Source organism: Mesocricetus auratus, unplaced genomic scaffold (genome assembly GCF_017639785.1).
Source record: "Mesocricetus auratus isolate SY011 unplaced genomic scaffold, BCM_Maur_2.0 Super-Scaffold_100004, whole genome shotgun sequence".
NCBI lineage: Eukaryota > Metazoa > Chordata > Mammalia > Rodentia > Cricetidae > Mesocricetus > Mesocricetus auratus.
The window spans coordinates 11,134,685-11,146,694 of NW_024429189.1; the positions used below are offsets into that span (position 1 = coordinate 11,134,685).

General features: G+C 36.8%; 1 protein-coding gene across 6 annotated transcripts in view; it reads right to left on the minus strand.

The window, feature by feature from the left end:
• The window catches only part of Lrp1b (LDL receptor related protein 1B), a 1,890,041-nt gene that overhangs the window by 662,239 nt on the left and 1,215,792 nt on the right, over positions 1-12,010 (minus strand). For all 6 annotated transcript variants that reach the window (XM_040745299.1, XM_040745298.1, XM_040745301.1 and 3 more), the window contains exons 25-27: positions 11,055-11,259; positions 3,959-4,123; positions 3,465-3,709 (exon numbers count right to left, since the gene is read on the minus strand). In XM_040745299.1, the coding sequence (XP_040601233.1) occupies positions 3,465-3,709; positions 3,959-4,123; positions 11,055-11,259 (615 nt within the window). The remainder of the gene's footprint in view (positions 1-3,464; positions 3,710-3,958; positions 4,124-11,054; positions 11,260-12,010) is intronic.

Consider the following 12,010-nt stretch of genomic DNA (forward strand, 5'->3'; position numbering starts at 1 on the left):
CAAGAGGGCAGGTGTGGAAATTGTGGGATCTTTAATAGATGAGGAGGTATGATACTGTGTCAGTTATAAGTTATTTTAAGAAGAGATTCATAGCAGAGCAATAAGCAAATCTTTGATCTATCATCTCTCTATAATTGATGTATCTATCAGTTATATGAATAACTATAATCTGCAAACAAGTCAAATAACATTTTGGCTCTTCCTACAGACTTTGCTGACATTCCCCACACAGCCCAAACCAGTAAATATGCTGGTCAGTAAATTTATTTGTTTTTAACTTATCTCCAAGAACTGAATCTGGACACCAGTTTCATATCCTCTCAGATTCGTGTTGGCACTTTCTCAGAGGTATTGGACTCCACATTCTTGCATGTTAATTTTGGTTTTCTCCAAGACTCTGTCCTTCCTCTCATTTTTGAAATATTCTTAAGAAATCTCATCAAACTTCCTTACTTCAACTTATAATCAACTGATTAAAAGCGTTAACTCCAGCCACAACTCTTCTTGACTATTTTTAAAATAGATTTTTTTCAAGTTTATCCACTAAACTATGTTGAATAAAATGAGGTACTCCAGTCTGATCCTAAGTTGTAAAGGGAATCTCAGGCATATTTTGGCATGACCCATCCCTTCACACACTTTGTTAATTGATTGTGATTTATCAATTCACCTAAAAAGGTATGGAATGCCTAGACAGAAAAATATTTTGGGGGCATGATCCTGAAAACACTAACATTAAAATCCGTACACAGAGTAAACACTGTGAATTTAAATAACATGCTAATAACTTAAAATAATCCTTTCATCATACATTAACATAGGCTTAAAAGTACTCACTATTGCTTCATCATGTCTCATATGTATTTTGTTGTTGGTGGTAAAGCTACATAAAGTCTTCAGACAGTCCAGAAGCTCATGTGCTTCCTGTCTTAGCCTTCTAAGTGATATGTACAGAGATGAGCCATCCTGTCCACCCAAAACTTGGTTTACTTCTTCCTACTCTCACATATTGATGATATTAGGAGTCAAACTGAACTCAAATAGGTTGTGAAAACCTTTAAGTCTAGTACCTGAATTGGATATTTGTCAATACAAGTATTCGTGTGTAAGGAAATTGGTGTCAATGCAGTATGAATTCCTTACTTGGAAACACAGGGAATCTCAAGGTATTTGAAATCATCATTTTTTAAATTTGGGAAATCTGTATTTCATTATTTAAAAGACAGTGAAGATCATGTTTTAAAATGTCTCATTCTACTATGGTCCTCATTGTATTATTCATTATAAATGAGGAACTGTTGATTCTCTGTGAGATAGCTGAGCCTACATCACCAGATCCTTTACAGTCACAAAATACTGGTCATATTCTGTGTCTTCCTAAGCAAATAGTGTACAGTTGCTTCACTGGAACAGATGAACAGTGCAGACAATGATTCTTCCATACACTATGATCCTCACAATTGGAAACAGGAGTAGGTAGAGCATGTTCAGATCATATTAGGAAATTCTCTAAATGTAAATAAAGAGTATATTTTCCTGAGTCCTGAGAAAATACTTTAAATTATACCCACAGAAGAAAATATTCCCCACTGAATGCAAGTAAGGGAAGTGACACAGAAATCATTTTCATTTCAGTAGACCTATTAAAAACACCTTTATCCAAACAAGAAAATAACCACTCCCTTTCCATATATATATATATATATAAGTAAACTTAAAAGTTACACTAATGTGTGAGAGTCTGTTTCTTCTCTATAAATCCAATTTAAGGGAGAGACTTGATGCAATGCATAGACTAAGCCATTTCTCATAATCATTCATTTATGAGATGAATCTAAACCTATAAAATCATAATCCCTACTAAGTACTAATAACTATGGAGACAAAAGTGCATCTTTGCAATATCTTGTAGTCATTAATATCAATCTAATCTGTTATGTGGATGCATTTCATGAGCACTCTTTGGCCTTATCTTTACATTGACTAAGTATTTACAGGTGACTTCATTATACCACTGACATTTGCTGGTCAGAGTCCTTATTTTCTTCTTATTCAGATTTACTTAAATTTAGTATACCACTAAATAATTTGAAGTGCAAAGCAATCAGCGTCTGAACTTCTTCCAGTGGGGGTAGTACTGTTCAGACTATGTATGGTATGAATGCAGCTAAGAATGGCTAAAAAAGCATAGGCCAGGATGAGCTGAAACTGTCAAGGCAAAGAAGAACAGACAATAAGAGGACAGAGACTGAGAAATTGATGGGGACTGGCAATAGAACTGGACTCACTCAACTGTAGTAGGAGGAGTATACAAACTGCACACAAAAACACATTTGGTACAAGAATACTCTTCTGAGAAAATGAAAGCCAAATATCGTAGACAAAGAGAAGGCATGGGATTTTCTCAGCCATAAATTCCATTGATTTTAGTCAGCACCAAAACAAGACAATATAGCATGAATTCAGAATAAGGTTTAACATGTGAACCAAAGACCATAAGGGCCAATAAGAGAAAATCACCCATGAAGAAGAAAGGAATACATGTCTCCTATACAGGTGAGATGGCATCACCTATGAATTCTGTACATAACACTTAAAATAGTAACAAAGGGACTTCAGTGATGTTAGACTGAAAATCTCATGTTACATCCCATAGAAATGGGAAGAAGTGTAACAGGTTAGGCATATGCTTGCTGCTATGACAAATCATCAGGGCATTCAAGAAAAGAAATGTGAGCCTTGGGATCAAAATGTATGTGTAAGACCTGAGGTAGAGAGCCATCCCCCATGGTTTATGCTTTATCATGAAGCACCATGCAACCTCCCAATATGCTAGCTCATGGCTACAGTAGGACTCTGGGTCCTTAGTCTTTTCCTTCATAGTCTGTAAGAGGATCAAAATGCAAAGGTTATTTTAAAATTGTTCTGTAGATAGTTTTACAGAGTTGCTTGTGTGTATGATTGTGCATGTGTGTGTGTGTGTGTATGAGAGAGAGAGAGAGAGAGAGAGAGAGAGAGAGAGAGAGAGAGAGAGAGAGAGAGAATGAGAATATGCATGTGGGTGTATATATTAGTATGGGTACCCGCAGAAGGCCAGAAGTATCAGATCCTCTGAAGCTGCAATTACAGGTGCTAGAAACTGAACTTGGGTCCTCTACAAGAGCAAAACATGCTATGCTGTCTTCCCAGCTCCAAATGTAAAGGTCTTAGAAAGCTTTTCCCACTTTCTTGTCAGTGTTATGTCAGTGATTAAAAATTTCAAGACAGTATAAAACCTTTAATTTCTAAGAATAATATTCTAAAGGAAGAAATTTAAAAGGCAAAGCAGAAAAATCTCGAGCTAATTAAATGAAGGTTAGTGCTACCAGTAACATAAAATAACTGTTAGCTTAAAGCATTTCTTTTACACTCATACAGTTCACATGGATAGGTTTCAAGATGGTCGTCTTGTCCTAAGCACCTACCTTGAGGCTGTCGACTGGGATGGTATATCTGAAGGTCAAATGGCTGTGCACTGGTCTTCTGAATCACACTGACATTCTGCCCTGTCCACTTGTTGGCTTTGGCCAGTGTATTGGTCCTCCAGTCTGTCCAGTACACCTCACTCCCAAACAAAGACACAGCAAAGGGATGTGACAGGTACTCGTGTCCTCTGATAATTTCTATCATGTTTGTTCCATCATAGAAGGCTGAGTAAATAGCATCTGACCTAGAAAAGGTCAGTACAGCAATGATTTATCAGAGCCACTGAAGGAGTCCAGGGATGCAGTTATGCAAATCAGACAAATGATAAAGCTATTGAGTCTATGGGTTTATATCTAATATTTTCCAAAGTAAAACAAAAACAACTACAAAATCAAATATGCATTACCACTGTGTGATACCTATATTAGAATACTTAACAATATAGCTAAAAAGCTGGAGAAAGCAAATGAAAACACAAGAGAATGTTTTTAACCTGGCATCTGTCCAAACTATCCTTTTCTCAAAGTGGTCCACAGTCAGTCCATTAGGCCATGCCCCAGTTTTCATGTCTTTATAGATAGTTTTTCTCCCAGCACCGCTCATAGAGGCAGATTCGATGCGAGGGAAATTGGCATCCCAGTCTGTCCAGAAAAGAATTCTGAAGAAAAAGAAATAATGCCATTGTTTTATTCCTTCATTTCCAATGTTTTTCTTATGCATACCACATGAGGAAAAGTTTCCTAGGTAAAAGTCGCAAGAATAAATGGATGTATTTTCTAACCCAGTGGCTTCAAGTACATCGGAAGACAAACCATGTAAGTTTATGCATATGGAATTACAACCTGTGAAATACTTTGAAGAAAAATTTGTAATGAGTAGAGTATTAGTTGGTAAATGTTCAACTTGTAGAATACTCCAACAGGGGAATAAAGAGGCAGCTTCAGGCTCAGAAATAGACCAGAGTTCCAAAGTGTAGTCAGAGAGAAATGAAGAACAAGAAGCAAAATAGGGCCACCTAACAGGAAGGGAGCAGGTGGATCACTATTCAGGAGTTAATAATGATATAATCCTGAGGATATTATAAACAAAGCCTGCTGAAGAGAAGCCTTGTCTTCAGATTAACTGACTCACTAGAATTGCAGTGATGGGTAGAGACTGGAATGTTCCAGGTACAAAGCTATTTGCCATATCTTGGGCTAGCTATCGAGTCCCAAGAACAGCTACTCCTTGCCAACTCTCTGTCAGAAATAACACCCTGTAACTAATATACAAAAACCCTGTGGATAACTCAGCATACCGCTAGCTTCCAAAAACACCAAGTTAAGGATATCATTATATGCCACCCAATGACCTGCAGAAAAGCTTCCCCCATACTTTTATGCCTGTATCCCTAATTAGCCCACCAATATATTTTAAACTTTCTTTGAGCTATGACTCTATTTGCTCTACAAACTATAAAACTTCGTAAAATTTCTTAGACATTGGGAAATTGAGTGGAGCTGTGGTCACTCAAAATGGCTCCAGATTAAACTATTGCCTATTTCCTTTAGGATGTGAGAGTTTTGATTTTTATGTGAACAATATGTTTTTCATTAGCTCATTGTAATATTCTTTTTAAATCATTAGCAGCTTCTGGGTGTTTTTTCACAGATATGCTGACAGGAAGATTTCTACAAAAAATGATCAAGTAGCCTGTTGTTTGGTCAGTGAAATATTTGATATTTGGGAAAGCACATCTATAATAATATCACCACAGGGGATAAGACTGACAATTATTGAAGCTGAGTAATAGGTGCAATTGATTTTATCATGCAAATTGTTTTAGTTTATGTGTTTGATCACTTGCCTAATAAAAGTTTTAAAATACAGGTATCTCAAAATAAAATAAGTAAAAATATTAAAATGTGGTGGAGGACACATATAAAATAACTAACACTTATTTCTTGGTCTTTTTAAAAATTAAAAGCTTTAAGAAAACGATGCTTTGGAATTGACAACACTAATTATATAAAATAATGTTTATAGACAATAATATATGAAAATGTAATAAATGTACATATTTTAAATTTTATGTTCACTGGTGTTTTGCCTACATTTATGTCTGTGTGTGGGTGACAGGTCCACTGGAACTGGAGTTAGAAACAGTTTGAGTTACCATGTGTGTTCTAGGAATTGAACACCAGGTCCTCTGAAAGAGCCATCTCTCCAGCCCCAGAATATACAAAATTTTTAATATATTTTATCAGATCAAAAATGGAATAAAGCTTCATTACTATGAGGGCAGGTACACTTTTCAATTAAGTAGTTTGAGAGGAAAAAATTTTGCATGGCTTGATCTTAGCTATTTATTTAGTGCTGTCTTTACCCTATTAACTGTTTACTGCTGTAGTGGGTAGTATGAAGCTGGGAGAGCAGAGCCTAGAAATGAGGCCAACAAAAGTCTCATGCAATGGTCAACTTTTATTCAAAGCGTCAGACAGTTTAAACTCAGAGGGTTAAGAAGGGTCACCTGAGTAAAGTATCCAGTCACAAGAACAAGCAACATGTGACAAAAACGTGTTTCCTCCATAGAGGTATATGAATATTAATAGCTGAAGTAAAAGCACTCCTATACACTACTGAAGGGGATGTCCTTCTGTATTTAGGTTTCTCTTATTGGTTGATGAATAAAACACTGAATGGCCTGGCAGGAAGTATAGGCAGGACTAGGAGGAGGAGAATTCTGGGAAATGTAGGCAGACAGGAGTTGTGATGTAGAGCCCAGGAAGAGAATATGCTGAAGGCATTCTCAGGCAAGCTGAGACCATGTGGAAATGCATAGATTAGTAGAAATGGGTTAATAATTAAGCCCAATATACTGGCTAGCAGTTTTATAATTAATACAGCATCCATGTGCTTCTTTGGGACTGAGAAGGGACCATGGGAACAAATGGGCAACGAAGCTCTTGTTACATGTTACACCTGGGAGGAGAAAGAAAACCCATTCCAAAAACAATTCTGTTTTGAAGAAACTGAGATCACAAGAATCTTGCTTTTTTTAATGAACATTCTGAATTCTCACAGTCCCATTCTTGGACTGTGTTCTGTCCCTAGCCATTTTTTGGCTGTGCCTGTCATTTTAACAGAATAATAATTATAAAATATATTTGAACGGTATTTAAAAAATCCTAGTTTTCCACCAATAAAAACTAACAGTCTTGTCAAAGACCATCTCAGCCTTAAAAGAGAAGTTCACCCTATCTTTAGTAACTTGTCTAACTGATGTGTTGTATAATACATTTGAAAAGTGTATTTATTTTTGGCTTTCTCTATTGTTGCTAGTAAAAGTTTGTGAATGATCACTCACATTTTGCTCCAGAATAAACCATTTATTACTGTATTCTCTTTAAGGTGAATACTTGTTTTTATTTTTGTTGTTTGTTTGTTTTGATTCGATTTTGTTGTTTGTTTTTTTTGAGTCCTTGTTTGTGTTTTGTTGTTTTGAAAGGCATACCTTTAGGTTCACTTTTAAAGATACTATCAATTCTCAAGCATTCTTCTAGTAGAGAATAAAGTATGGGATATTTTCTTGGGTGGGATACATCAATATGGCATTCTAACTCAGGTGACGTGTGTGTGTGTGTGTGTGTGTGTGTGTGTGTGTCTTTCTTCTTTAGTGAGTACTGTGATATTAATCTTCCATCATTTTTAGTAGGAAGCTTTAGTCACTTTCTGTAAAAGAATATGTGCTAAAAGTAGTTGCCTTCAAAGAGTTCTTAACCTTGCTACAACACAGTTAACACAACTGACATTCACGGTTGATTTCATGGCTCATTGTTTCATAAAGTTCTCAGCACTCTTTTGTGAGTTTTACAAGTTCGTACTATAGCAGCATCATTTTTTTCTTTCCTTTCTAAATGGTAAAAATGTGTTAAAATTTCAATAATAGCTTTAGTTCCTCAAGTATAGGAAAACTGGATCTTTGTATAAATCACTGATGCTCAGCTACAATTGTTTTTAAAGATTGTTTTTAAAAAATGGCCTACATTTTTGCAGTTTTTTTTTCAGATTAAGCTGGGCAATAGATCATGAACAACCTGGACTATTATAGGCTAATCTGTCAGTTCGTGCTAAAAAAGGTGAAAGGAAAAGATCTCTGAAAGGCAGAGGTTATCTTTGTCTTTTATAGTCAACAATGAATAGAGATTACTGTAATTTACAGTATTCCCAGAGAAAATTTAATAGAATTGCCTCACTAATGTTCACAAATGCTGGTTCCACTTTTGTCAGTAGACGTCAATTACTAGGACACCTGAAATGAAAAGTAAATGTGAGCAATGGAGAAAGAAACAAATTGTCCTGTGGGAACTGAGCCTGAGCATTGTGAAGTTCAAGAACCCTGAAGGACTCTGCACATTCAGAACTGCTGATCATTCCCCAGTTAGAAGCTTGGCGTTTGAGAGGTTCACGTCCTCCTTCAGCGAACCTCAGTCGGGGGTTCAACTCAAAAATGAATGAAAGAAAAACAAAAAAATGGTCCTTCTTAAGAGCCACATGAACATTTTAGAATAGCTTGCTACTTCGGAGGCTGAGCAGAAAGCCGGAACAATAGAAATGTGGGGCAGGGCAGATGTGTTTTGTAATGTACAGTGAACATCAGTGGTTGCGTGCTAATGAATCTAGATGGTGTGGAAGCACTGCTATTATTTTCCACCCAAAAAAGTGAGTCACAAAGCCTTGCTAGCTTCCTGAAATTCACAGGAGACACGCATGTTTCATAAGAGTGAAGTTATAACAGTACTTTGTTTGTTCGTTTTCTCTGACATGCTGAGCAAACACAGTGACTAAGGATAAACTTTCTTTTTATTTGTTATTGTAAATGAAATTTATAACATTTCTCATCAATTCACCTGTTCTGGGTAATTGAATCCTTAGAGGTGGTATGTAAGCAGAGTCTGCCCAGGGGCATACATCGGTTTAACAAGCATTTATTGGTCACTTTTCTATGCAACAAGAGCTGTGATGGACTTCAGAAACTGAAATAAATTTTTATGTCATGAGGAAGCTCTTGATTTAATAGAAAATATAAAAAATATTTGTTCAAGGCATAGATTTCAACCAATCCAGGGAAGTTGCCTTAAAATGAAATGTTTAAAAAATGTTTAGATTTTGGAGCTCTCCTCAACATAGGTACAGAATTTCCTTACATTTCTGGAAACTTTTGAAAAATAAATGTTAATATGCCTTTTAGACAACACTAAAATGATAAATTAAGTTTAAGTCAATTATTTAAATTGTTTTTTCTGATTAGGTTGACTTTGCAGCATGCCTGTGTATGAAAGTGTGCATGGGTATGTTCCTTTGTATTTGCTGTATGAGTGAGTGTGGGATTATGTTGTATATACTTTGGGTATGAGTGTACATTTGTTGTGTGTTTGTGCTGTGCACCCTGTGTTAGTATGCATGCATATATGTGTATGTGCTGTATATTCTGCATGTAAGCTGACATGTGTATGTTTAAATGTTGTATATGCTACAAGAATGCCTATTGTCCTTATAGTCTGCCATGCAAAAAATGTAATCCTTAAAATAACCTCACAGGGTTTTACTAAACTATACAAATGAGTTTCCATTATAACTATTCCACTATTCCATTTAATAACTTTAAGTAAAAATACTCTCAAATCTTGACAACCAAACATTTCATTAGTTCTCACAGGGTAAGAAGTGAGTGTCATCTGTACTTCCATCATTTATGACAGAAACAGTTTGAAACATGTTGTTTCCAACTTGTTTTATTTTATTTTTTTACTATGTCATGAGTGCAGTGATTAAATTAATTAACTGAACAAATGTCGTAGCCAAACAGTGGAAGAGAATATTCTCTCTTGGAAGACTTTCATAAACCCCCCCACCCCACCCCACACACCTACACACATGCACCACTTGGAGGAGATTTTTTAAGTCCTGCTACACATGGGATAGCCTTTTTTATCACAGTTCCTTCATTCACTGAAATGTTTGGTAATTCGATTTAGTTTCTGTGTCCTTTGTGTTTCTGTTTCATTTTCTTCTTTACAAGTTACGTTTTACGAGGGGAAGGGAAAAAACCCACCATCAAAAAAACAGAGAAAAATAAGGGTATCTTCCTTCCTGTGGATACAATGCTTGGGACATGAAATCTCTGTCAAACTGAAAGACTGTACAGTCTCCAAAACTCACTTTTCTTGTTTATGTTCACCTCTCTCTTACAGTCTGTGCTTTGGGAAGTGTTCTCATATTTTCCTAAGATGGAGCATGCTACAAATGAATCTTGAGTCAACATAGCACTTGCTGTTGTGCAGAAAGTTTCCCATGAAGATTTATTTCTTGTACCACTTAGCCAGGAGTGACGGGCAGGACCTTCCTACCAGTATGGGTCACATGGGAGTCATGAGCTGGAAGCATTGTGGGTGGTATAGAAGGTCACCAATCTGCTTGCATTTGGGGAACAGATTGTTGAAAAAAAAAAGAGCCTTCCTCATTTAACTTCACAGGTCTTTTTAGATGAATTGCTTACAGAAGCTATGAAAGAAAGTGTGAAAGGAAAAATACCTCCTGATCTACTCGTGTTTAGATCCTGGGGAGAGAACCAAGAAGCAGACAAATATGGGCTTGAATATCAGCAACTTCAAGGTGGGGGGCAGGCTGTGTCCTCTGCATCCCATTGAGCTTCCTCTAGGCTTACACTGCTCTAACTGGTGATTTCTGAACTTTGAATTTAAGATATAGAGCCGAAAGTAGCACTTTTAAAGTATTTTGCATACTTGACAAAGCCTTCAACTTACAAGCTCATTACCAGGGAAATAAATAATAAATAAGGAATTCAAAGGAGTTCTCTCGTTTTGATTACATATTTCATTTGAATATGTAATCCCTTATATTCAGATGATAAAGCTAAGAGGTCACACATTTGGTTTCACCAGAGAGCCAGTGTCTGTGCCAGAATTAGAACTCATGGCTCCTAAGTCTGCTGTTTTTCTTCTGCTGCTTGAAAAATCAGGAAACAATGGACAAACTAGGCAACAGTAGGAGTGACTCAACATTTAACATTGATTTCCAGAATCAGTTCTTTTGTCTCTCAAAACTTCCCAATAGTCAGCATCTCACTGCTACACTCCTTTATGCCTGTTTCAATTTCCTTTTCAATTGACTCTAAGAACATACTAAATAAATAAAGGGTGAGCTGGTTAACATCTGTGACTATTCAGAACAAAGACTCGCCCTGGGGTTTGTAGCCATTAGAAAAAAAATTACAGCATCTCTGGGGCAGAACAAGAGAAATTCATTAAATTACTGCTTTGGAGAAGAGCTACAATTACTTCCAATAGTGCTTCGTGCCCATATTTAATAGGAAGATATACTCTGCCTCAAAAAATGTCTCAGTAATGGACTCTGTAAGAAACTTCTGCCGATGTAAACACACATGCTATGCTACCATGCTGGCATATACTGCTATACAAACATAAGCATACTAATATGCAAAGAGAGCATTTTACCTCCTTACTTAGAATTGTAAATTGGAGGAGAATTTCTATGACAAGAAGAACCTGTAAAGTTAAGCTTCTTACCCATATCTTGGGTCCAGTGCAATGGCCCTGGGATGCTCCATGGCTCCTGCTATCAATGTAGCTCTCAGAGAACCATCAAGTTTAGATACTTCAATTTGATCCAGATTGCTGTCAATCCAGTATATGTTGCCTGCTATCCAGTCTACTGTCAGGCCTTCTGGAGTAGCCAAGCCATGTTCCACAACCACTTCTATGGCACTGACACCTGTTAAAAAAGGAAGCCAATATGCATAGCCGTTCAAGAAGGTGCAGAAGACGGGCCCATTTGTGGACACAGCCCAGAGTACATCAGCTCTGAAGGTCCTGGTGGAAAAATCATACCTAACAGAGAAAATGGATTTCAACATTTGTAGTCCCTGTTCTTCCCTAGCAGAAATTTTCACTCTCACAAACCCTTCCAGGACTTTTGGAAACACTAAAGTGATAGCAATGTTAGGTTGCAAAACAGTTACTTCCTGTTTGGGGTTTTCCTGATTGAATAAGAGACATACTAAAACAATAAAGTGTGGTGGGAAAAACAAGGCAATTTCATCAAAAGGCTGACCTTCAAAGAGAGAAGTAAGGAATGAAAGTCTACCTGGATCAATATGCCTTGTGTTTAATAACCACACCATTTTCTATCTTTGGTTAGGCATCATACATACATCATTTATCTATTTCCATTTGTAACCTCAGCTAACTAAAGACCTAAGTCACATTTATCCTACTCCCTGGTCCATGAGCCTCGTAGCATGTCCATAAATGACAAACTCTAGAGATCCCCAATGGAGGGCTTTACTCTCCCTTGGGAATGGAGTGGGTATTGGGTGGGGGCTGATGGGCCAGAGCAGCCCTGGAGGGGAGAGAGAGGGAACTGGGACTGACATGGTAAGCAAGCTTGTTTCTAATTTAAATATATAATAAAAAAGTGTTAAAAAATCAGCAGTTCAGTAATATCTGCCCAATTTCATATGTAT